At 43.6% G+C, this 25,943-nt stretch overlaps 1 protein-coding gene across 2 annotated transcripts in view; it reads left to right on the top strand.

Moving 5' to 3' along the window:
- The window catches only part of POLRMT (RNA polymerase mitochondrial), a 40,008-nt gene that overhangs the window by 1,177 nt on the left and 12,888 nt on the right, over nucleotides 1-25,943 (top strand). For both annotated transcript variants that reach the window (XM_042479654.1, XM_042479655.1), the window contains exons 2-15: nucleotides 2,220-2,315; nucleotides 4,517-5,247; nucleotides 6,316-6,446; nucleotides 6,931-7,120; nucleotides 7,450-7,599; nucleotides 8,841-9,002; nucleotides 9,998-10,168; nucleotides 12,774-13,013; nucleotides 14,046-14,831; nucleotides 15,587-15,709; nucleotides 17,293-17,415; nucleotides 18,238-18,417; nucleotides 19,505-19,591; nucleotides 20,496-20,609. In XM_042479654.1, the coding sequence (XP_042335588.1) occupies nucleotides 2,220-2,315; nucleotides 4,517-5,247; nucleotides 6,316-6,446; nucleotides 6,931-7,120; nucleotides 7,450-7,599; nucleotides 8,841-9,002; nucleotides 9,998-10,168; nucleotides 12,774-13,013; nucleotides 14,046-14,831; nucleotides 15,587-15,709; nucleotides 17,293-17,415; nucleotides 18,238-18,417; nucleotides 19,505-19,591; nucleotides 20,496-20,609 (3,284 nt within the window). The remainder of the gene's footprint in view (nucleotides 1-2,219; nucleotides 2,316-4,516; nucleotides 5,248-6,315; nucleotides 6,447-6,930; nucleotides 7,121-7,449; nucleotides 7,600-8,840; nucleotides 9,003-9,997; nucleotides 10,169-12,773; nucleotides 13,014-14,045; nucleotides 14,832-15,586; nucleotides 15,710-17,292; nucleotides 17,416-18,237; nucleotides 18,418-19,504; nucleotides 19,592-20,495; nucleotides 20,610-25,943) is intronic.

The following is a 25,943-nucleotide window of genomic DNA, read 5'->3' on the forward strand; positions in this document are numbered from 1 at the left end:
TGGCTTTGGTGCGGCTTCCAGACTCTTAGGACGCATGCATCATTTAAACAGCATGCCTCCAAAGTGACCCAAAGTAGTCCTTAGTACTAGAGTGTGGCTTTGGTGCGGCTTCCAGACTCTTAGGACGCATGCATCATTTAAACAGCATGCCTCCAAAGTGACCTGAAGCAGTCCTAAGGACTGGAGCATGGCTTTGGTGCAGCTTCCAGACTATTAGAACGCATGCATCATTTAAACAGCACACCTCCAAAGTGACCCAAAGCAGCTTTATTTTGGCCTGTCTGTATGGGCTCTACATTCACCTTTTGGGTCCTTTTCTCACTATATTTCAGGGGAACTAGACATTGACTATTGAAACTTTTCCATCTCACATATGCTCCCTTTTACATTCGCAGGATGCTCAAACATTGCGTCTAACATACGTCTCTATCCCTCGGCACCAGATGGACTGGAGGGAGGACTCTGCTTCTTAGAAGGCACTTGGAAGGCAGAGGTCCAAGTAGCAGTAGCACTAGCAGCTGCTGCTTCTTCTTCCTCCTCCTGGACCCCTGATAAGTCACTGTGATCCTCCCATTCTCTCTGCATGAGTGTTTTATGCTCTTCTTTCTCTCAGAGTCCACAGCAGTGGCAGTTGGGATGGAGGGAGGGTGCCTCGTCAGCTGCTGGGGCTGAGAGTGTGTGACTTGGCCACAGTCATGCTGTGGGTTTGCATGACTAAGCTGAGATTCAAACCCTGGTCTCCAGAGTCCTAGTCAAACACTCAGTTCTGGGTCTCGCGGGTTGGCATGAGTTGGAAACAACTTGAAGGCATGCAACATCAATGATACACATACAGGGAGCACACCACTTTAAACCCCCCCCATTCAAATTCAAAGGCCTGCCTACATAAAAATACCTTCACCTTCCGGCGGAAAGAGAGCAAGGAGAGCACCAACCAGACCTTCCCTGGAAGAGGATTGAGGGAAAGGGGGTTGTTTGCACATGCTTGCATACCACAAATCCAGTTTGTACCATTATTGCAGGGTATTCCAGGAAGACAAAACCAGGAGGACCCAGAAGTAAATGGAAGTTCAGCAGTTTATTAGCCGGTTGGCTTCGGAGGAATATTTTCCCAAAGTCTGAAGCCTAGGTATACAGGTGATATACCTTTTTATAGGAATTCAGCCAAGGAGCTTGCGAGCTGTACATTGATTGGATGCATAGGATACAAATACTTACACCCCTTTTCAGGTCATTGGATGCAAAACATATACATTCCCTGGCCCTCGTGGTTCTCTTTATTGACATCTCTTATCAGGACTGTTTTCAGTCACTGTCTCACATTGTCCCAGCCTGGCATTCCTTATTTTGAGTAGATGGAGACACTAAGGCACCACTTAAGAGCAATAGAGAGGCCCTGAATTTCAGGAGGAAACCTCTGACCCATCTGTTTATCTATCCTGCAAACAGTTTTACTCTCTAACTCATTAACTATTATTTTACTTCTAGGCATTCTAGCTATTACTGTTTTGCTATTTTGTTAATGTTTGTCTTCCTCAGCATAAAACTGGATTTTGTTAACATTTTGTAGTCTGGTCTCTTGGAGGAGATGCTCTCTCACTATAGATGACCAGCTAAATCTCTTTCTTCAGACTTGTGCTAAAATTAAGGAAGGGGCTATAGGTTTGTGGGAGAGCATCTTTTTTGCTGAAGGTTGCGGGTTCAGTGCCTCCACCTCCAGGTCAAGTTGGGAAAAGACCTCTTTCTGAAACCCTGGAGAGAGACAGCATAGGCTAACCTGAGCTATTTGGACCAATGATCTGATCTGGTATATGTAAATATCTTAATTTTTAATTTAAATCACTGCTGCATTTGGAAACCAAGGACGAGAAACTACATCTATTTAAGTGTTTAGACTGTAGCCCAGCAGTAAAGCAAATTGTTAGCATCTCCAGTTTTAAGAAAGGATCAAGTACAGGTAATAGAGCAGGAAAATCTTTCTCTGCCCGAGACTCTGGAAAGCTTCTGCCATTCACAGTAGACCATGCGGGGCAAGAGAGACATGCAAGATGATGTGGTTTTAAGCCATTTTCTGTGTTCCCTTTGAGAGGATTGAAACCCTTTCTGGTCCCCTACTGTGCTGCACCTACCATGGGATTTAGCTGAATTTGTTCTCGACAGTCTTCCCCTTCTTTGGAAAGAACTACTTTAAAATGTTATTTGTTTCTGTTGCCTTCCAGAGGGTCTATGGATTGGGTTAAGGAACTATTCCTCAGCCAAGGTGAAAGAGGAAGCCAGGAAAAGATGGGTGTTGGAACAGGCAGAACTACTGGAGGGTAAGTCAATGCTTTTCATTATATTATATTATATTATATTATATTACATATTTATTTATTTGGAATTAGACTGTTTTATTTGGTATTAGACAGTTCCCTGCCCTCAGGCTTACAGTTTGAAAAGACATGACACAAAAGGAGAAGGGAATGGCGCTGGGGAAGGACATCAATTCCAAAAGAATTGTTGACACCCTGAGAGATCTATTATTATGAATATCTCCCTTTTTCTTCCAAAGCCAAAACAGAAGGCAAGTTAATACAGTTCTTATTTCTTTATTAAAACATTTATATCCTTAAGCAAGTGCAAAGGCAGGGTCACATCTGAACGTTAAGAACACACAAGTAATGACGGCAGATGATTTGCGTAACTTTAAAGTAAACGATGAAGGCATTGAAATAGGCAAGCTGTCATAAAGTGTTTGAAACAATTTAAAGAAGAAACAGTTTAACAAAGAAGAAAAAACAAGCAACAAATATCAGATTTTGGGTCTTGTCTGAGAAAACTTTGTCAAGATGTGGTCAGATCCATTGAAGGGATCATGACTCAGGATGTTGGTGAAGCTCTGTTCTCCAGGAGGTGAAGAATCAAGATCTAAAACATAGTTCCAGAAACTGGCTTGGTGTGCCAGAGGTCCCAAATGGTGTGTGTTGTTGTTAAGGTATTCGATAAAGATAGACAGTACCAGACTTTTATTTAAACCAGTAGTTCTTGAAAGCCTGCTGAAATTCAAAAAATTAGTCTTTCCCCACAGATGGAAGCACAGAAAACCGGAGGCTATAAGGGAGTTCCAGCTCTGTTTTGCATCCCTGTTACATGTGTGAAGTTGGTGAGACTGAGAAAAGGGCCTGTCTTGAGGATCTCAGGGCTCATTTGGGGAGATACGATCTCTCAGATAGGCCTGTTACAGACTGCCCAAATAAAACTGCTTCGGGTCTCATTGGAGGTATGCTATTTAAATGATGCATGGGTCCTAAGAGTCCGGAGGTCGCGCCAAAGCCACACTCCATTCTTAAGCACTGGAGTGCAGCTTTTGGTGCAGCTTCCAGATTCTTAGGATGCATGCATCATTTAAACAGCATACCTCCAAAGAGACCCGAAGCAGCTTTATTTTGGCAGTCTGTAACAGGCCATAGCTTGGACCTATGTGGTAGTATTACATTTTTATTATCAGTTTCACGGTACTTGGTATTACCAGTTGTAGGCCCAGTTCACGCCAATGCTGGTGTCATTCTGGCATCAAGTCAAATGATGGCTTTTCTTCCAAGAATCATGAGGAGTTGTCGGATAATGTGTCACATTCTAAGCCATGTTCCTTTTTTGTAACTGTGCTCTTTGTGATCCTGTCTCTGGTGATTTCAATCAGATGTTTTGCCAGTCTGTTTGGAATCATATTTCCATTTCACAGTCTACCCAGTGATACTGACTGGACACTTGGACCATCAGTGTTTCAGATTTTGTTCAAGAATCTAGGCAGTAATGAGGTATCATTGTGACTTGTTCCAAGTGGGGTTCCTTTTTGCAGTTGTTCCCTTGCAATCCTATATATAATGGTGATTTACTGTACATACTCGATTATAGGTCTATCTCATGTAGTTTTGGGGCCGAAATTATGGGTTTTGTTATGACCCATGGATAGGTCGAGGGTAAAAGGGGCACAAAACAAAGGATCTAAAGGATGAAGCAAAACAAAACAATGTCAAAAACTTACAAAATTCCAGCAGACATAACACTTTATGCTTACTTTTAAGGCTGGATGAATGAGAGAGTAGAGGGGGTTAGTGCTTCCAGGACAGATTATACTCTTGTCTTTCACCAGAGTTAAGATACAATACTTAAATTGATCTGTGGATAAGTCGACTCAGGTTTTTGGGGTCAATACTTTAGCTTAAATTTCTAGACATACATGAGTATATACAGTAATTCAGATGTTTTGTCAGTGCATTTGGAAATGTTTTCAGAGGATGTATTATTAATTAGCTTGTTTTCACAATATACTAGGTGTTACTGACTGAAATGCTTGGACCATCAGGGATTCAGATTCTTTCCAAGAAGCTAGGCATCAATGAGGTGTTGTTGCTTGTTGTTGTGTGCCTTCAAGTCGTTTCTGACTTGGTTAGCTTACGCAGTGGTTTATAATGAGCAGCAATATCCTTGCAATATTTCACAATCATTTTTAAAATGTTTTTTTCTTTTTATGCAGTGCTGGAGGCGAGAGTGAAGCAACTGCAGACAGACAGTGTTTCAGAACTAGTGACGGAGCAGGTCTCTCTCTCTCGGTCGGGGAAAGGCAGCTTCTTTCAAGCTGCCTCCCACCGGAAAGTGGCCGTGCCAAGCCCAGCTCGGAATGAACCTGCCACGAAGAGCAATGAAAGAGCCAGTTCCCAACCCAGCCGCTGGATAGAAAAGCTGAACAAGGAGAAGTCGATCAAACACAAGCGCCTCCTGAGATTAGAGGCCAAACTTGAGAGAGTTTTTCCAGGCTCTGGGGCTAAACCCATCCCCAAGCAGAGCAGAGTTGCTCAAGAGGCTGAGAATATTAAGGAAAGAACTGCAGAAGAGAGATGTAAGGAAAGAACAATGAAATCGCAACCTCTTCAGAGCCCAAAAGGACGCCGTGGTGGCAAGAAGGTCATCACGATTGAAGGATGTTCCGTTGCAGAAACTCCAGTCCCTTCTGAAGTTAACCAAGAGATGGAAAAGCGCATTCCGATTTGGGAAGATGCTAAGGAGAACCTGCCTCTGGAAGGGGAGGACGGGAACCAACATGGGAACATCCAACTCAGCATTTTGTCTTATCTGGATACTTGTCTCTTCCTCCGCCAGCCTGAGAGAGCTCAGCAATGTCTTATGTTCTATCACCGCTCCCACTTCCGAAGAAAGTTGCTAGATATCCGGATGTACAATATTGTCATGCATGGATTTGCCAAGAAGGTACAGTTGGTCATCTTTATCCACAGATTCTTTAGGCATGAATTCAACCACCCATGACTTGAAAATATAATTCAAAAAAATATAAATTTCTAAACCAAGCCCCAGCAGATTCCAAGGTCCCACTGTATTTTGCCTTTCTGTCCCCCGCTGGGCAGCCATCAAGCCTTTCAATAGCCCTGTGGGATAGGCCTGGCTGAGAAATGATGGCTTTTTGAAGAGTTACACAGTCACAGCTGAGAAAGGAGTTTTGAATGTAGGTCTCCCCCATCCAACACCAGAACCCAGCTTGATCCAGCTCAGTAGGTTGTGTTCGATTACAACTCCCCCTTCCATTTTTAGCCAAATATGAGTTGTGGAAGGTTAAAACTTGCCATAACAACTGCAACAGAAGTAATGGAGAAGGGTTTTTTGGAGAGATGGTAGCGTTTAGTTGTTACAACCTTTTCTGTGTTCCACATCCCTAGGAAATGTTTGATTAATGTTTGCACGCCCTAAAAAAGTAATATCACATTTGAAGATGAAGAAGTCTAATTTTTGAACCATAAATTGATATTTCACCTCAACATTGGGAGGAAATTCCTAATGGCAAAAGCTGTCCGACAGTCAATGATACTTTCTCAGAGAGTGGTGGAGTCTCCTTTGGAGGTTTTTAAAGAGAGGCTGGATGGCCATCTGTTGGCAGTGCTTTGAAGGTGTCTTTCTGCTTGGCAGACTGGGATTGGACTGGATGGCCCTTGAGGTCTTTTTCAACTCTATGATTCTATGCCATCAAATTGCATCTGGCTATGAGAACATACCCAGACACTACTCCAGTCCCTCCTTTTCTCCAGGTACCACTGAATTGCCATGGGGAGGAGGGGGAGTCACTTCAGCAGCTAAAAGATGAGGTGTTGAAAGTTGAGATGTAGCATAGTTCCATCTACAGAACCTTTTCACTACACTTTGCCATTAAGATCTTGACTAATATGTGTAAGATTTTTTGGGTTGCTTATTCCCAAATCTTGGATGGTAAACCAATTTCTCCACCCAAAGTTGTGTTCACAAAGCCATTTTTCTCCCTTCTGCTAGAATGCCTTGGCTCAAGTAGGCTCACTTTTCCGTTTGTTGGAAGAGGCAGGACTGAAACCCAACCAGGACTCTTACATTGCTGCACTGGGCTGCATGGGACAATCCAATGTGGATCCTTGTGTCATCACTAGGTAATAAGCTGTTTTGTGTAAATAATTGTCAAGGTGTTCAAAGAGAGCAGACATGATGTAGTGGTTTTAGTGTTGGATTATGACTTTGGAGACCAGGGCTCAAATCCAGGTTCACCACTGGGTTTCCACTCACACACTTACCGCCTCAGAGGAAGGCAGTGGCATACCTCCTGCGAACAAGTCTTGCCAAGAACACCCCATGATAGGATTGTCATAAGTCAGAAATGACTTGAAGGCATGTAACAACAAAGTTCAAAGGAAGGGAGAAACCAAGTGAGTCAGCATGATATAAGGGTTACACTAGAGCAGGGTTGGGCAAACAGTGGTTAATGGGCCAGTAGCAGCCCCTTGAAGCTTCCTCATGGATCTGTATCACCTCCATTATCAAAAACAGCACAGCTTTATGTACGAGTTCCCTAGAGGCCATGATCAGAATCCACAAAGCTATTAACTCTCTCTTCTGTATCTCCTTGTACCTATGTAGATGTCTCCAGCAGCTCAAAGAAGATGGATTCCACCTGGAGGACCTCTTCCGAGACTCCGTGTATGAGGAAAATGAAGTGGAGATGGCTGTGAAGGCCATTCGGAAGGTCATTCCAGAGTTCCAGCTCCTGCCACCTAAACAAGAACCTGAAATCTGTAGTGTTTCCCTGCTCCGGGACTTCTACAAGAAGGTGACTACTAGAGTGTATGTTTGATACTGGGCTCAGGTCTATCACAGACTGAAATGTCTGTGTGTTTGTAGAAGACTATGTTTAAAAATGAACTGGTTCTTGCACCTACTAAAGGGATATTGAAAACATAGTACTAGAAGTAATAACATGGTACTAGAGGATGGTATTTCTGCAGTTGCACCCTGATTACTGAATTCTTTAGTGCTCTGTGCCAGTACAAGAGGTAATGTGGCATACACCTCTCGCTCTGTCCATTCAGCCTACCTACTTTGATCTGGGTATATGTTGCTGCTCTGACTCACTTATTCCTGGCTTTGTTTCCACCCCAGGAGAAGCCCATCTCTTACCCAAAATTGGATTTCACAGCAAAATACTTGCGTAAGCAGTTCCAGAAGCAGCTGGTGATGGAGGCATCTGACACAGTCACCATCAACTCGGTGGAAGCGGACAAGCCCCTGACAGAGCGAACTGTCCAAGCGGTAAAATTTGATGGGGGAAATCATGGCTTAATTTATATGTAGCCTCAGGTCCTCGTGCAGGGCACATGCTGTCAGCCTCAGAGGAAGGCAATGCAAACCTCCTCTGACCAAATCTCGTCAAGGAAACCCCATATTAGGTTTGCTTTAGAGTCACCATAAGTCAGAAACGACTTGGAGGCACACAAAAACAATGGCACATGCCCTCTACCTAAGGAAGTGAGGCAGAGGCTGGTGAGAGGAAACACAGAGGAAGAAGCTAACAGCTACTAGATTTCTCTAGTAGTCCCTAACAAAGCAAGGCTAAGAGGGAGAGGCCAACATGGGTGTTTGGTTTCAGTGTTTAGTAGGAAAATTTAGAGGAGGAGGACTGGAATTCTGTTCTAGCAAACAAAAGAAATTATATTGTGCAGCGCAAGATCTATATCCCGTCCTAATAATTATGGAAACAGTACAAGCAAGTTGCTAACAGGAAAGTTTACTTCTGTTCCCCACTATCTCTGTATCCTTGAATTGCCAAGTTAAAACATACACTATCCAGTAGAGTCTGTGTGTGTGTTGTGTTGTGTGTCTTCAACTCATTTCTGACTTATGGTGACCCGAAGGGATTTTCTTGGCAAGATTTGTTCACAGGAGGTTTGTCTTTTCCTTCCCCTGAGGCTCACCCTAGGTCACCCAGTGAGTTTCATGGCAGAACAGGAATCGAACCCTGAGTTGTAGTTCAACGCTCAAACCACTATGCCATAGTGGCTCCCAGTAGAGTCTACTGAACACAAAGGCCTGTTACAGACAGCCAAAATAAAGCTGCTTCGAGTCACAGTGGAGGTATGGTGTTTCAATGATGCATGCGTCCTAAGAGTCCAGAAGCCACACCAAAGCCACACTTCAATCCTTAGGGCTGGAGCGTGGCTTTGGTGCGACTTCTGGACTCTTAGGACGCATGCATCATTGAAACACCATACCTCCACTGTGACTCGAAGCAACTTCATTTTGGCTGTCTGTAACAGGCCAAAATAACCCTTTTTTGGTCACTGGACAGCTGCTAACATGTGGCCATGTTGTTCATAAGGATTCTAAAACCCACCTGCCTGCTGGCAGTAGGCTACAGCCATTACACTGACTGAGTTTAGAATTCCAGGATACTGGTCCCTTGCCCAAGGGGAAATCATCCTGAGAATATGCAGTTGCTAATTTGGCACTTATGGGTGAATGCTCTTTCCCCCCCTTCCTTTGTCTTCTCACAGCGGGCGCTACTGGTCACACTTCGTTCACGTTGGAGGGCATCTCTCCTCCAGAGCCTGCGAGAGTCCAAACTCCACTTGGACCTGAAGAAAACAGGGCAGCTGAACCTCTACCCCTTCCTTTGTGTGCTGAAAGACGAGGAATACGTTGACATCTTGATGCGGGTAAGACACACGAGTTGTCCTTCCACTCCATGTAAGAGAGTAAACAGGAGTTTCAAAAAGGTCCTTGAGCCCCTCCAGGTGAGAAAAAAGTCTCTGAAAGTCCCAGATGTTGTTCCCATACAAATTAATTTTATTTCAGATATCCACATGGTGTTTTCTTCATCTTGAAGTGTTTCCCAGGAGCTCCTGGCTCTACTGTGGATTTTTGTCCTGCTTCCCAGGACAGTTTAAATTCACCTAGTATTTTCTGAAATGAAATGTGTACTTCTACTTGGAGTTAGAAGAGACCCCCCCAAAAGGCCATCCAATGTAACTACCCCATTCTGCCATCCAGCAATACACCATTGAAGTACTTACTCCCTGTGGCAGAAGGCCATCCAACCTCTATTTGGAAACCCCCAAAGAAGGAGACTTCACCCCTCTCCAAGGCAGTGTCTTCCACTGTTGAACAGCTCTGACTATCAGGAAGTTCTTCCTAATGTTTACTCTGTCCTAGGCTGGATCCACACTGCAGAAATAATGCAGTTTGACACCACTTTAACTGCCATGGCTGAAAGCTATGGAATTCTGGTAATTTTAGTTTTGTTGAGATGTTTACCTTTCTCTGTCAGAGAGCTCAGGTGCCCCAACAAATTGTAATTCCCATAATTCTGTAAAGTGTGGCAGTTAAAGTGGGGCCAAACTGGATTATTTCTACACTGCGGTTGCAACCCTATTCTCTGAAGCAACAGAAAACATGCTTGTTCCATCACCAATATGACATTGAACCCTAAGACAGCTGGTCTGAATCGCTTTTAGTGTCCTGGCTTTTCAGCTTTAATCTCAATCGTGGGAAAGTCTAGATCCTCCTTATGTGTATCAGCCTCTTGGCTTTGGGTAAAAGTGGGAGCTAGTTTCTTCATTTTGCCCTCTTCATGTTAAAAAGTAAAAACCTCAGCCATTGGTATCCTGCTTTCTTACGATTCCGTTTCCTTCCGTCATTATTTTTTTTTCAGAGCCTCTCTGCCCTCCCTCCTCAAGGGGAGTCTCTCCTGATCTTGGCACGGGAACTGGGCACCAAGGTTTACAATAAGTACATCATCCAGAAAAAATCCAGGAGTCATTTGGTGGAGAAGATCAAGGACATCTATGAGAGTTATGTCCAACTCCTTGCTAAGGACACTCAGGTAATTACAGATAGATCTCAGTTAAGCACTTGATGTGTTTCTGGGGATGACTTCTTTGAGAGAAATGTTGGTACCAAAGGCAGAAGTAGCATGGAAAGAAGAAGGATAAGTTCCTATACAACAGAAAAGCAGCAAGTTTCAGCATACTTTTTATTCAAAACTTAACAATATGCCCCTGTGAAATGAAACAACTAGATCAAGTAAGCCTTGTATGAGAAGAGAAAGATATTTGAAATAGGGACCACTTGAAGACTTCTTCCAAAATGCATCCCTGGATGATTTTTCCTTTCACTAGATGCTTCCACTTTTTATGATTTCCATTTTGTTGACCAAACATACAGATCTCTGCTATTCTAACATGCTGGGGCTAAATGGTTAAGGCAGGTTTGTCTGCTTTCTCTCTGTGTGTCTGTTGTTTCTATGTCTGTTTTCAAGCTTACTCAGTAAACTGTATCGGTAAAGTATAATCCCACTATCCCCAGATCAATTCTTAGAAAGGGAGAACATGGTATTTGTGTTTTGAATTTTCATTGTACGCATTGTGGTATTGGGGGCAGTGAGAGGGGAGATTGTTTGTTTGCATTGCCACACACAATTCTAGCTCTTCAGGCCGACTGACTTGTACAAGGTTCCATTTTGAATTCCTGTCTCCATCTTGGAGGGTTCCAAATCCCAGTGGATTTGGGATTAACCTTTAAATTAGCCTTGAAGTTTTAGGGTTTCAAGCAGAAACTTTCTTGGCATTTATCAGGAAGCAGTGAGCTCAGAGTGGTTCCCAGAGTTCTGTTTCTCTATAGTTTTATCCTCACAGCAAAGTTTCTGGAGGGTAGGCCATGCTGAGGGAATGAATGTGTGTCTAGGCCAAGGTTACTTGGTGATCTACATGGCTCACTTGAGGCCTTGAAACTAGATCTTCCTAGTCACAGTTCACCACTATACACACTGTCTCCAGTGTGCCCAGAACTGATGGGCTTTGTTTTAAATTCCAGACAGTCTCCCCCATCCTTCTTCCAGTTGTGCGACTTTGTAAAACAGTCACAACTTGGAGCCAGGAGCCCCTCAATTTTTGACTCCTTAGGAATTTGCCTCATTCACCTCTGTCATTGAACCTACCCTGTTGCCGAATTACAGTAGCAGTGTTTTGATCTCTTAACAACAGAGGTGTTAAAGCCAATTCATTAAAGTTATGGAAGCTGATTTGAATTGGTTTACTGCAATGGATGAAACATGAATTGGTTTAGTGCAGTGGTTCCCACTGATGTTTTGGACTTCAGCTCGCAGAATTCCTGTTGACCAAACTGTCTGGGGCTTCTGGGAGGTGAAGTCTCCTGCAGGACCAAAGTTTGGGAACCATTAGTTTAGGGAAACATTATAAAATGAATTCATTGGCTTAAATGATAATAACATGCCTGCCATTCCGAATACCCAATTTTGTCTGCCTTCTGAACTTAAGCAGGGTCAGGCTCAGTTAGTATCTGGATGGGAAAAGCCCCAGCGAGAATTAATAGAGCTAGGAAAGAATCTTGTCTGAAGTCCTAGTTGCTACTGTTGCCAGTCAGTGTTGATGATATTGGGCTAGATTGCCCATTAATCCGAATCAGTATAAGGCTGGCTTTCTATGTCACCAGCCTCATCTGAAGACGGAAATTAAGGAGTAGTGGACCTGGTTAGTCTTTGCCTGGATGACCACTAAACTGCCCCAGGAATCTTAAGTGTTCCTCACACGTTTCTTGCTTTTGTTATGTGCCATCATGTTGGCTTCAGTGTGTGACACGCATGAATGAGAGAGACGTACAGAATCCAGTATCACAGTTACAGATGTGTAACCTGGAGTTAGGCACTCATATGTTCACAGTCCCTAGGTAGCCCCTGGTTTAGGAATTACATAGTCACCATGAAGGTCTCCCAGTCTCCACTTACCAGGAAGGAGCCGCTGTGATCGTGTGAGTCTGTTTGAGTTCCCACCTCACCCTGGCATGAGCCATCTACAGCGCAAGGGTGAATTGTGAAAGGAGCCCTGTTTCTGTCTGTTACAACCAAGATTGCTCACAGGAGGGGGTGAAAATGGCTGCAGGCTCCTTCCCAAGCAACAGGGGAATGGACCCTCCACTGGTTACAGCAGCTGCTGCCAGGTTAGTAAGGACTGGGAAATTCAGCGTGTAGCACCATAACAGTGCTTACCTATGCATAAAGACCATACACAATTCTGGCCCTTGTTATTAATAGCCATGCTCAAGTCTTGCCAGGCTCAAGGCAGCAAACTGAAAGCTCTCCTGATTGATGCAACCCACCTGCAGTGTCTTCCTCTTTTCCTTTTCCGAACACCTCCTCTTTAAAATATGCACATCAATTAAGATGATTAAAGCGGGCTCAGAATAGTAACAGCCATTCTAAAATTACCCTCCCATAATAAATTGAAATAATGGGCCACATTAATTGCCGTTCAACCTGTTAACATCGTTGCTGTCTAATGATGGAATTAATGATGTTGAAAATTGTTGCTGAAAACTTGGAAGAAATTGAAATTGCAATGTTTAAGAAAAGGAGTTATTTCCAAGATTTGCTGAGGAGGAATGTTTTTTAACCTTTTCAATCCTCTCCGCAGCCGGATCATCTTCTGCCACGAGAATATTGGGAGAAGTTGGCATTTGAAGCTGGATGTGCCCCATCCCTGGTGAGCAAGGAGTGTGCTTGGCCTAACTCGCTGCTGGTGCAACTTGGCCTCCACCTGGTGGAACTTCTGGTTCAGGTTTTGAAAATGGAGAGCAACCTCTTGACCCCAGGACTGGAGCAGAAACTCATCCCAGTCCTGTATCATGTGTATTCTTTCCGCAGTGGCCGCCAGGTGAGAAAATATGGAATTAGACAAGATGTTGTGTGTTCGTGCGAGAGAGAGAATCCACTCCTGGTCTTATTCTGAAGGAGCTATCCAAAGCTGAAGTCTTTGTTGTTAATTGCCTTCAAGACGACTCTGATTTAGGGCAAACCTATGAATGACAAACCTTTTAGAGTCCCAGTCATCCACTGGCCTGTTCAAGTCTTGCAAACTCAAGCCAGCCATGGCTTCCTTGACTGAATCAATCCAAATGTAGTGTGGTCTTTTCTATTGCCTTCTACAAACACAGTAATAATTTCTAATGAGTTACGTCATATTTTAAATTGTCTAAAGTTTGATAGCATCAAGTGTCATTTTAGTTTCTACTAAGAATTCAGGCTCGATTTGCTCTCAGACCCACATCTATGCCCTTTTTGTCAGACCATAGTATCCTTAGAACTCTCCTTCAGCACCACATTTCAAATGAGTTGATTCTTTTCCTATCAGCCAATGTAAGTTGAAACTTCAGCAGACTCACTGAACACAGTGGAACATATGTAAGGGCAGACAAGCAAATCCCCTTCAGTTCAACTTGACTGCTGTAGCTGGGAAGAGCCAGAGTGGCACAGTGGTTTGAGTGCTGGATTATGATTCTGGAGAGTGCACAGGTCACACTCACTCAGCCTCAGGGGAAAGCAATGGCAAACCTTCTCTGAACAAATCTTGCTAAGAAAACCCCATGAGAAGTTAGCCTTAAAGCAGACAGCAACAACAGCTGTAGCTGGGTTGTTATTGTTAACTGTCATTAGGTCAACATTGACTTTATGGCAACCCTGTGAATGAGAATACTCCAAGTCGCCCTGTCATCAATAGCCTTGCTTGGTCTTGCAGACTCAGAAGGTCCTCCCATGTCCATCCTCTGTATATTGACCTCACAGAGGAAGTCTTGGTACTTCATAGATGGATAGAACATTTGATGTCAAATACCCCTAGGTAGATTGGATAAAATAGAATGTTCCATGTTAAATATTTCCCATTTTGTTTCCCTCCTGTCTTCTGCAGATTGGGTTCATTAGACCTCATCCCATCCTCACTCGTCTTCTCCTGGAGGCTGCTGAGACCACCCTCACCTTTGACTCCTTTGTCATCCCCATGTTGTGTCCGCCAGTGCCGTGGGTCTCCCCCCACTTTGGTGCCTACATCTTCACCCCAACCAAGCTGATGCGGTACATGGAGGGGGCCATCCAGCACCAGCTTCTGCTGAACCGATGCCCCCCTGGCAATCTCCACCCTGTCATGGACGCCCTCAATCAATTGGGCAACTGTCCCTGGAAGGTCAATGAAGCCATCTTGGATGTTGTCATCTCCATCTTCAATGAGAAGGGCAATGAGAAACTAGACATCCCACCACCACCATCAGAAGCTCCCCAGCCTGCCAGTCACTTCCCTGGATCTGGAGGTCCCTTGACCAAGGCAGCTTTCAAGCGAGAGGTGGCCCGGTGCCGCAAGAAGGCAGTAGAAATGTACAGCCTGCGGATGGATGCCCTCTACAAACTCTCCATCGCTAAGCACATGAAAGACCAGGTCTTCTGGTTCCCTCACAACATGGACTTCCGTGGACGGACATACCCTTGTCCGCCTCACTTCAATCACCTGGGAAGTGATCTCACACGGGCCATCCTTCTTTTTGCGGAGGGGAAGCCACTTGGCCTCCATGGCCTGGATTGGCTGAAGATCCACCTTATCAACCTCACTGGACTGAAGAAGAGGAACTCCCTGAAGGAGAGGCTAGCCTATGCCAATGAGATCATGGCGGACATCTTGGATTCAGCAGACCATCCACTGACGGTGGGTAAATTGAAGTGTGTGTGTTTGTATATGTGTGACCTTTTACATCATCAAACTTACCTTGGGTAGATTCAAGGAATACATTGGACTGCAAATCTGTGGTCATCCAGATCTTTTAGGATGCAGCTTCCATAATTCCTCACTGTTTACTGTGTTGTGTAGTATTGATGTGTGTTATAGACCAAAAGAAATCTGGATATCACCAAGCGCGCACACAGCAGCACATAAGGATTCTATGGCAAAAAAAGTGGGATTTCAATCCAAGTCCCCTGAAATAGATCTTGGATTGGGACTTGGGTTCAAATCCCACTTTATTTTGCCATAGAATCCTTATGTTCTGCTGTGTGTGCGCTTGGGCATATTACATTTCTAGCCTACCCTGTGATCAAATGGCCACCATGGCAAAATTCACATCCTAACACCAAGTGCTATAAAATCAGCACAGGACAACAAAAAATATCAAATTGTAATGAGAACTCTCTTTCAACAGAGTGTTGCAGTATGAAGTCCTTTTCAGAGGGCTGTCTGTCTGGTCATAGTATCTTCCAGCATACTCCATTCCATCTTCCACCCTCTAGTTTTCCATTTTCACCTTCCTTAGCAAAGCATTAGCATTCCTTGGCTACTGAACATATTCTCTCCCCATTGTGGTGTTTGGAGTGGTTTCTTCCCAGCATCTTGTTTTGCTCCTCCAATTCTGTTGTTCTGTATCTTTGCCATGAATCTTTTAATTCTACTCTCTCCTTTCCCTCCAGGGCAAGAAGTGGTGGATGAATACTGATGAACCATGGCAAGCTTTAGCCTGCTGCATGGAGATTGCCAGAGCTGTGAGATCTCCAGACCCTGCTACATACATCTCTCATTTCCCTGTTCATCAGGTACATGAACTCTGAGAGGATTCTGATCTGATCTGATCCAGCAGAAGGCATTTAGCCATCTCTCAGAAGGTCCAAAATGATGGTGATATTGATCCTCCCATACAAAAGGGTAGTCTGTCTGAGGGATATAAAATTCGTAGTGGTTTGAGTGCCGGACTGTGACTCCAGAGATCAGAGTTTGATTTCCCATTTAACCATGAAACCTGCTGGATGACCTTGGGCAAGTCACACACTCTCAGCCTCAGAGGATGGCAATGGCAAACCTCTGAACAAATGTGGCCAAGAAAACCCCATGATAGGCTCACCTTGGGACTTGAAGGCACACAATGAACGGAATACAGAAGGGTAGTGGCTTTTACATCCTGCTTTTTACAAAAAATTAAAAGAAGGAAGAGGAAACCTCATTGTGGGGTGGGATTGGATATAATCATAGCTGTTTCATTCAAGAGCTCAGAGGAAGAGAAAGAGACAACAGGAAGAAGAGAGACAAACAGGGTGGGGAGGTGAGGTACCTGAGGCAAATGGCTGAGGGGATCTCAGACCATGTGGGCATCATGGAACATGGCAGCTTGGTGGGAAGGGTGAGGTTGCTCTCAGAAGAGAAATGGAGAAGGGGGAAAGGCAGATAAAATTGTTACTTAAATACAAGGAACGTTAAGAATATTTCTAGTCACCAAAGTCACAGTTTATATTTTGTTTGTGTGTATGTACATTTAGGTCTCTTGTTGACTTACGGTCACCCCATTAATCCTCAGAGGTGGTTTGGCTTGCTCCTTCCTCTGAAATGTAGCCTACAGCACCTGGTATTTGTTGGCAGTCTCCCATCCAAGTACTAAGCAGGCTGGCCCTGCTTAGCTTCCAAGATCAGATTAGGGTATATAGTAGGTGTATAGTAGGTATACATAGTATGCATAGGAGTAAACAGGTCTGAACCTGCCAAATCAGAATATGCAGTTGTTTCTGTTTCCAACTTTGGAGTATATAAATCAAGAGTGGGAAGCTTTGGGTGCTCCAGAGGTTTCCAAAGTCCAGCTCCTGCAATTCTTCACCTTGAATAGGTAGGAGATGATGGAAGTTCATAGAATCATAGAATTGGAAGATAGCCCAAGGACCATGCAGTCCAACCACATTGTAACATGCAGGAAGACACAAAGCATCCCTGACAGATGACCATCCAGTTTCTATTTTAAAATCTCCAAAGAAGTTGTAGTGGAAGTTGTAGTGAAAGAACTTCTGGAGGGCTACATTTTTCTCTCAGGTTATTTATGGCTCCATACAAATAGGCCAAAATAAAGCTGCTTTGGGTCACTTTGGAGATACGCTGTTTAAATGATGCATGCGTCCTAAGATTCCAGCAGCCACACAAAAGCCACACTCCAGTCCTTAGGACTGGAACATAGCTTTGGCATGGCTTCCAGACTCTTGGGACGCATGCATCATTTAAACAGCATACTTCCAAAGTATGCAGCTTCATTTTGGCCTGTCTGTATGGGGCCTATGTCTTTTTACAACAGTAAGGCTTTTCATTTTAATTACTAGTATTTACCAATTCTTCTGATATTTTCCCCCAACCTTCTTCCCAGGATGGTTCTTGCAATGGACTACAGCATTACGCTGCACTTGGCCGTGATGTAGTTGGCGCTGCTTCAGTAAACCTTGCGCCATGCGATGTGCCTCAGGATGTCTATACTGTGGTAGCTCAGCAGGTAGGCTTGAAAGATCAAGGGCTGGCATTGAGGTTTTTAAAGCCATTGGGGCCTCTGGTCACTGGAGACAAAAAATTATTTTATTGTTTTTGAGATTTTTCCCAACATGACCCAGTTCACACCTCCCAACACTCCTTGTTGCAGAAAGTCCCAGGTTCAATTCGTCACCATCCTGAGTTAAAAGAAGGGTGGGCAAATCATGGTGAGGGTGGTGGGAGAGAAAGGCCTCCCTAGATGATCTCAGAGCTCTAATGGGCTCTCAAAGGGAGATAAGGTCCTTCAAATAATCTAGACCCAAGCTGTAAATGGACCAGCAGCCAGTGGAGCTATTGCAACAAGGAAGTTGTGTGTTCCCTGTAGCCAAATCCAGTTAATCTGGTGGCACCTCATGTGTCTGTGATATGTGAAAGATAAGCTGTCCTTCACAGATCATGTGGCTTCAGTAGGCTCATATAAGCCTTTTACCTTTAGGACCCAAAAACTGACTTTCAGAAAATACTCAAAGACCACATTTCCTTGGGACCTAAGGGAGAAGGGATCTGAGCAAAGGATTTGCTCAAGCTAAAATGCCAGCTTACTTTAACTGCAAAGCTTGTACTGCCAATAACTAAACCTCAGTGAAATCATTTTAACCTTTTAGGATTGGAAAAGTGGGGGGAATGTATACAGAACTGGGAAACCACACAACGATTGTGTAATGGGGAAGGGGAAATGGTTATCTGGAGAAACTGAAGTCCAGATTTGCCTTACTTCAGGGTGACTGGATTTTACCTCTGGACTTGAGGTTTCCCACCCCTGTATTTATCTTTCGTCCTGTTACAGGTAGAGGTGTTCCGAAAAAGGGATGCTGAAGATGGTGTCAAAATCGCTCAGGTCCTAGATGGCTTCATCGGCCGCAAAGTGGTGAAGCAGACAGTGATGACGGTGGTGTATGGGGTGACGCGCTACGGAGGACGCCTCCAGATCGAGAAACGCCTCAAGGAGATTGACGATTTCCCTCAGGTTGTATTATTAATAATAGGGGTCTTGACATTAGAAAGACAGCATTTAATAGTGTCAGTGGGGAGCAGTGAATCTGTTTCAAATGTTTATTAGATTTAAAGGAACTTTCCAGGGTGCTGAGCCTGCTTGGAAAACTCTTTTAAAGCCTGGATTAAAATCTCAAGAGAGCCAGTGTGGTTTAGTGATTTGAGTGCTGGGTTAGGGGCAAGAGTTCAAAGCCCCTAGTCGGTTATGGAAACCCACTGGGGAAACCTGAGCAAGTCATACTCTTTCAGCCTCAGAGGAAGATAGTGGCAAACCTCCTCTGAAGTCAGGCTGAAAAATCCCTTTGAGAGACTGTATGGTGTAGTGGTTGCCACGTTAGACAAGTGTGCAGATCCCTGCTTGGCCATGGAAGTGCACGGTGATCTTGGACAAGTCACACTGTCTCAGCTTCAGAGAGGCAAATGGCAAACCTCCTCAGAAGAAATCTTGCTAAGAAAACCCTATGATAGGCTTACTTTAAGGTCTCCAAAAGCCAGTATTGACTAGAAGACACACAACATTAGCAGCAGCCTTGGTATTAGCATTATTAGTATTAGTAATACTAGTGTTTCTTAATGAACACTAATAAGAACAATATTAATAGTAATATTTATATTGAGAGCCAGTGTGATATGGTGGTTTGAATTTTGAACTATAACCCTGAAAGCCAAGGTTCGATTCCCTGCTAAGCCATGGAATCCCACTGGTTGGCCTTGGGGGAGACACACATTGATAGCCCCAGAAAACTCCATGATAAGTCAGTTTGAAACGACTCTAAGGCATACAGCAAAATTAATAATGTCTACTCTGCCTTTTCCTCCGCAGCGCTCAAGGCAGTATCCATGGGTCACCTCCTCTCATTTTATGCTTGGTCCAAAACACACTGCAGAAATAATCCACTCTGAGACAGCTTTAACTGTCCTGGCTCAAGGCTAGGGAATTCTGGGGACTGTAGTTTTGTGAGACATTTAGCTTTCTCTGTCAGAGAGCCCTCGAGCCACAATAAGCTTGAGATGCCTCCTGTTTTTTTCATTTGGTTGCATTTATCTTTCTGTTTCTCCAGGAGTATGTTTGGGAAGCATCTCACTATCTGGTCCAGCAGGTCTTCAACAGCCTGAAGGAGATGTTCTCAGGAACACGAGAAATCCAGGTAAACCCTTGTTTGCTTTTTAATAAAACAATAAGCACAATAAGTTTATACGGAGCAGGCAAACCCCCCCCCGATACAAATAGAAGAAGCCATCAGTTTTTGCAAAACACAAATATTTTGCCTCCCCTCAGTCTTCCATCAAACAGACCTAAAATACTGATTCCCATAAAAAACCCTCAAGAGCAGGAATTGCAATGGTCAGATACTATACATAATCTTAGATAATTGTTTTCCTGTTCCATAGTTTTCAGAAATACATTTGCAGGAATGAAGAGCCAATGGAGGCGCAGTGGTTAAATGCCAACTCTGCAGCCACTCACTCACAAACCACAAGGTTGTGAGTTCAATCCCAGCCAGGGGCTCAGGGTCGACTCAGCCTGGCATCCTTCCGAAGTTGCTAAAATCAGTACCCAGCTTGTTGGAGGCAGTTAGCTTACAGTTGTAAACTGCTTAGAGACTGCTTAGTGTGGAATGAAGCGGCATATAAATGAAGCTGCTATTGCTATTGCAGTGTAGTGATCTGAGTGTTGCACTATGACGCTGGAAGCCAGGGTTTGATTTCCCACTTAGCTGTGGAAAGCCACTGAGTGACTTTGGGGGAGTCGCACACTCTCAGCCCCAGAAAGCCCCATGCTAGGTTTGCTTCAGGGTTGCCATAAGTCCAAAATGACTTCAAGGCACACACAACAACAGCACAGACATACAAACACTTTGTTTTAAGTATATAATTAGCCATTCAGCAAGGAAACATTCTACGGTCTGAATTTTCAGGGAAACAAAATGGGAAATGTATTCTTTCTGAGTTTTTCAGGCCTTCACATCTTTCTTCTTTCCACCGTCTAGGTTTCTTTCCCTCCTGATCTCCTCCTTCCCGATACTTCATCCATTGTGTTCTCTCTTTCAGGGCTGGCTGACAGATTGTGCCCGGCTTATATCCAAATCTGGACGGACAGTGGAGTGGGTGACTCCTTTGGGACTGCCTATTGTTCAGCCTTACCATCGTTCCAAATCCATCCTGGTAAGGCCCTGAAACAGGCGTGGTTTTTTTTTAATCTTTATCTTTTTTTGTAGAAGCTTGACAGGTTTTTTGGGGGGTCGTATGCTTGTCAATCTTTATCTAGCTACAGTTTTTGAGGGTTTATTATTTTGATCAACTGGGTTTGTAATGCTATAAACAACAGTGTTGTTTAGAAGGCAGATCAGTACCAGTATTTTTTTAAGAAGTACCGTACGCTTTGGTTATGCAATTATACATTCTTTGTGTAACCTTCCGTATATTATTGAATTACAACTCCCAGCATAGTGAATGGTGAAGGATGCCTTGGAGGGTGATGGTGTCTCCTCCTTTGGAGGTTTTTAAAAAGAGGCTGGATTGCCATCTGTCCAGAGTGCTTTGATGGTGTCTTTCTTCATGGCAGAAGGATGTTGGATGGGATGGCCCTTGAAGTCTCTTCCAAATCTATGATTCTATGGAGTTTATCATATGAAGGAGATCAGAAGTTTATCCCGTGAATATCCTGGAAAAATCATTGTGGACCACAATGTAGAGGGTTCCCCCTCTATTAGACAAACCTATGCTGGATTCTAATTTCATGTAATACATGTGCCTTCAAGTTGTCTTTCGACTTATAGCGACCCCATATGTTTCATAAGGTTTTCTTGGCCAAAGAATCTCAGGTGGTTTTACCAGTTCCTTCCTCTGAACTATTGCCTAAAGAACTTGGCATTCAGTGGCAGTCTCCCATCCAAGCCCTGACCAGGTCTAGTCCTGCTTAGCTTCCAAGACCAGGTAGGATCTCGTGCCTTTAGGATATTGAGGTTGCTGAGTTGGATTCTGCTGTTACCAAATAGATGTCCTGCACTGGATACAACCCTTAGAACCTAGGAGAGTGTCTGTCTGTCGGTTGCATTTTTTATTCTATACATGATTGTCTCCCCAAGCCCTTATCTCGGGAATGGGCAGATTTTCCAGCTGGTGGGGTCAGAACTCTAAATCATCTTGCTTTGAGGCGTTTGCTAGTATTGTTGTTGCTGTGGGTCTTCAAGTTGTTTCTGAATTATGGCGACCCTAAGGCAAATCTCTCGTGAGATTTTCTTGGCAATAATTGTTCGGAGGAGATTTGCTGTTGCCTTCCCCTGAGGCTGAGAGCATGTGACTTGGCCAAGCTCACCCAGTGGATTTCATGTCTAAGCTGGGAATCAAACCTTGGTGTCGGATGATGTAGTCCAACAATCAAACCACTATGCTAAGCTGGATCCCTTTGCTAGGAGCTTTTCAATTAGACCATATGGTGTCATTTTGTTACTCACACGTAGTCTTGCTGATAACATTTATGCATTTTGTGTCTCCCTATCTTATTCTGACAAATTTATTTATTATTTATACATTTGCATCTTTTTTAGACCTATCACTATTATGGACTTAATAAATGGACTTCATAAATGATAGTGTAAATATGTTTTTAGATTGTTATATGCACTAGGAAGTGAAAAAAAAGGCTGTGGTTCACTTTAGGGCAGTGGTTCTCAACCTTCCTAATGCCGCGACCCTTTAATACAGTTCCTCATGTTGTGGTGACCCCAAGCATGTGTCTTGGTTCGTAAGACTATCGAAAATATGTGTTTTCCAACGGTCTTAGGCAACCCCTGTGAAGTTCGACCCCCAAAGGGGTGATGGCCCACAGGTTGAGAACCACTGCTTTAAGGTAATACAGTAGTGGTCTGGAAACTAACCCGCCGTATTAGTGAAGGATGCCTGTACCTCTTTTACATTAGAATGAATTACTTTTGAGCTCTGAGATTTATTTTGAGCATCAGAACTGAACTCCATACACAGTCCATCTTCTGCACAGGACACCCACTCCTGGTTGCTTCGAAGTTCCTTCATTTTTGCCATCTAATTTGGAGTTGTGTTGGTTGCTTTTGTTGATAAAACCCCCTGAAAATCCTTAAAGTAGCCCCCAGATATTTTCCTACTTTTGCTTTAGTCCATCTTACCAAGAAACCTTTGAGGTAGACTAGGCTTTAGTGAGCATTGTGGCTGAGCTGTGATTTGAACCCAGGCCTCTGGAGGCTCTTGCTTATCACCGCCGGCAGGTCGGTTTCATTTAACAATCTTCGATGCTAGCACTCATCTTTTGTAGTCTCCTGGTCATAGCCTTATTAACATCCCGATTCCAACTGAGCCAAAACCAGGTCGACTGAGATAGCATCACCAGAACAGAAGGATCCCAAATAATCTATTATACCTTTATCCGTCTGCTGCAGATCCCATTTTGAATCCCCCCCAACTATTTCAAACTCAGACCTTTGCAGATCCTAATTGTGTGGGAAGAAACCAAAAATATCAGCTTTTTGAACTGAAGGTCATTAATGACCGGTTTCTGTCTGTCAGTCTGTTTTATGGACTAGTGAGTTACATCCCTGCAGGGGAGGCTCCCCCTCTGAAATCTCAACTGGCCAGGCAATTAATTTTCTATCTTTATTTCTCTCCCGCTGTTTCATGGAGATAACAATCAATCATTCTCTTAATCAGAGAAACTTCTGCTTTGTCTTCTTTGAACCCTCCTCTGGATTGGCTTCTATATGATGTACTTTTTTCCTCCCTACCTCAACCTTTTGCATTTTTCATACTATACTCCTCCCTCCATATTCGCTAGGGTTAGGGGCACAGGACCTCCGGGAATGTGGAAAAACTGCCAAATAACAAAAACACTACGTTTTTACCTCTTTAGGAAACTCTAGGCCCTCCACTGCAACTCTGAGGCCAACATCTGCCAGACATTGACCATAGAATTGCGCTGGAGGACCTACAAATGCTTAGTGGAGTGTTCTCTCTAGGAATCTCTAGCTCCTTCAGTGCGACTTTTGGTTCAAGTTGACCATAGAGTTGCACTGGAGGACCTAGAGATTTCTAGAAAGGAGATATTAACCAAATCCATGAATAATCAAATCTGCAAAAGCGAAAGCCTCAAATGTGGAGGGATGAGTGTACTTCCAAAATATATGGGAACAGGGAGAAGCAGGAGAAAATATCCAAAATGGCAACTGGAAGTTGACATTTGCGGCTGTAGAAATAGCTCCAGGGCTATAGACGGCCTTCAGATTTCATTTTCCCCATCCACGCTCAATGATGGTGATTTCTGTCCTACCCAAATTCACCCTATAAAAGATCTCAGAGTGGCGTACAAGTCAAATCAATACAAACAAGGTAAACCAATTTAAAACAATAAAAATATTGAATTGGTTAACGCCCGCTCGGAAATGTATTTTATTATAGTTGCTGTTATGTTTGTGCTTATTGCTTATTCTGTTGTATTGTATGGATTTTATTGATGTAAGATGCCTTGATCTTGTCGGAGAGGCAGGGTAGAAATAAATTTTATAATTATTACTAGTAGTAGTATTAAATACACGGAACATGCTTGTAGAGTCGGCTCTTCGTGTGCTCAGATTCTTTATCCACAGATCTAAGCATCCACGGCTAACAAATATTCCAAAAAGATTCCAGAATGCAAACCTTCGATTTTGCCATTTTATATAAGGGACACCATTTCACTGTGCCATTGAACACTCCTCCCTCTGAATTCATGGGGGATCCATTCTGGACCCCCCCTCCCATGAATTTGGAAATTCGCATATACAGTCAGCCCTTCTTATACACAGATTTTTTATACACGGATTCAAGCATCCATGGTTTGAAAATGTTAAAAAAAAGTATAAATTTTAAATATCAAACCTTGATTTTCCATTTTTTAAAATAAAGGACACCATTTCACTATGTCATTATATTTCATGGGATTTGAGTATCCACCGATTTTGTTATCCACGGAGGATCTTGGAACCAAACCCCAGCGTATAACAAGGGTCCACTGTATTCAAGCGCTATAGCTTTGAATGGCCATGTGCTCCTGCATGAGGCCATGTTCACATGTCACGGGCGCGTGCACCATTAACTTTAATGCAGGTTGCCCCTCTGTGAATAACCAAAACCACAGATCTCAAGTCCGTGGAAACGGGGGGGGGGGGGACTGTATATCATGGCTGGAGCTGCCACGGATTTTGGTATCCAAGGCAGGGGGTGCCACTGTACATGCATTTATATTTCATGTTCAATTTGAAACACACACATGGGGGAGAAAATCCAAATATTTCAGCTGGAATTAATTTCTTCTCTTCTCTTCTCCAAACACGAGAGAGAGTGGGATTTGAAGTCCCCCCCCAGGCGTCAAGAGCACCTGCCGAGGAGTGCGCATGCTTTCACCTAGGCGAGGCCCCTGGAGGAAAAGCAGCAGAGGATAATGGGTAGTGAGTCAACCTTTTGCAGTGGCAAAACCATGAGTCAGCAGGTGGAGGGGAGTGAGTCAGCAGAAGTGAGGAGGGGGGGAGAGTCAAGGTGACATTTGCCGGGAATAACAAGAGTCGATTGCCGCGGTTGGTTGCCAGCGCCTGGTGAGAGAAGGCGAAAGCAGCCGAGCCTCCTATTCCTTCTTTTAATCCGCCTCTGAAAATGTAGATGTGTTTGCTTCCTGACTCTTTTGCACAGAGCACATCGGTTACAGCTCATTCTTACAAAACCCAATCTTATGCTTTTGATTGTAAGAGCTATGGCATCTCTCCATTTACTGTTCACCTCCTTTTGCGGCGTTTTTGTTCTCTTTTATAGTTATCTGTGTGTTTGGGCTGTTCAGTCAGCTGCTTTGTAGCATTCTGAGATTTATTATTATTATTATTATTATTAATAAAAGGGGTAATTTAAAATATAGAGCCTGCGTGGTGTAGCGGTTTGAGTGTTGGATTATGACTCTGGAGACCAGAGTTTGATTCCCACTCATCCATGAAACCCAGTGGGTGACTATGGGCAAGTCACATGCTCTCAGCCTCAGGGGAAAGGCAATGGCAAACCTCCTTTGAACAAATCTTGCCAAGAAAACCCTCAGCCTTAGGGTCACCATATGTCAGAAACGACATGAAAGCACATAACACGCACACACATAATTTAAAATACCGTGGACCCTTGGTATGTGCTGGGCTTTGATTCCAGGACTCTCCAAGGGATACAAAAATCTGTGGATGTTCAAATCCTATTAGTAAAATGTATAGTCAAATGGTGCCCCTTTTATAAAATGGCAAAATCAAAGTTTGCTTTTTGGAATCTGCATCTTTTTTGGAATGTTTTCAAGCCATGAAAGCTTAAATCCATGGATAAAGAATCTGTAGATATGGAGGGCTGACTGTATAACTGTATGCAGTCGGCCCTTTGTATCCATGGATTCTGCATGCACAGATTCAACTATCTATGGCTTGAAAATAATCCCCCCTCAAAAAAATAATAATAATAAAAAATTCAAAA

Source organism: Sceloporus undulatus, chromosome 7, assembly GCF_019175285.1.
Source record: "Sceloporus undulatus isolate JIND9_A2432 ecotype Alabama chromosome 7, SceUnd_v1.1, whole genome shotgun sequence".
In the NCBI taxonomy this organism is placed as follows: Eukaryota; Metazoa; Chordata; class Lepidosauria; order Squamata; family Phrynosomatidae; genus Sceloporus; species Sceloporus undulatus.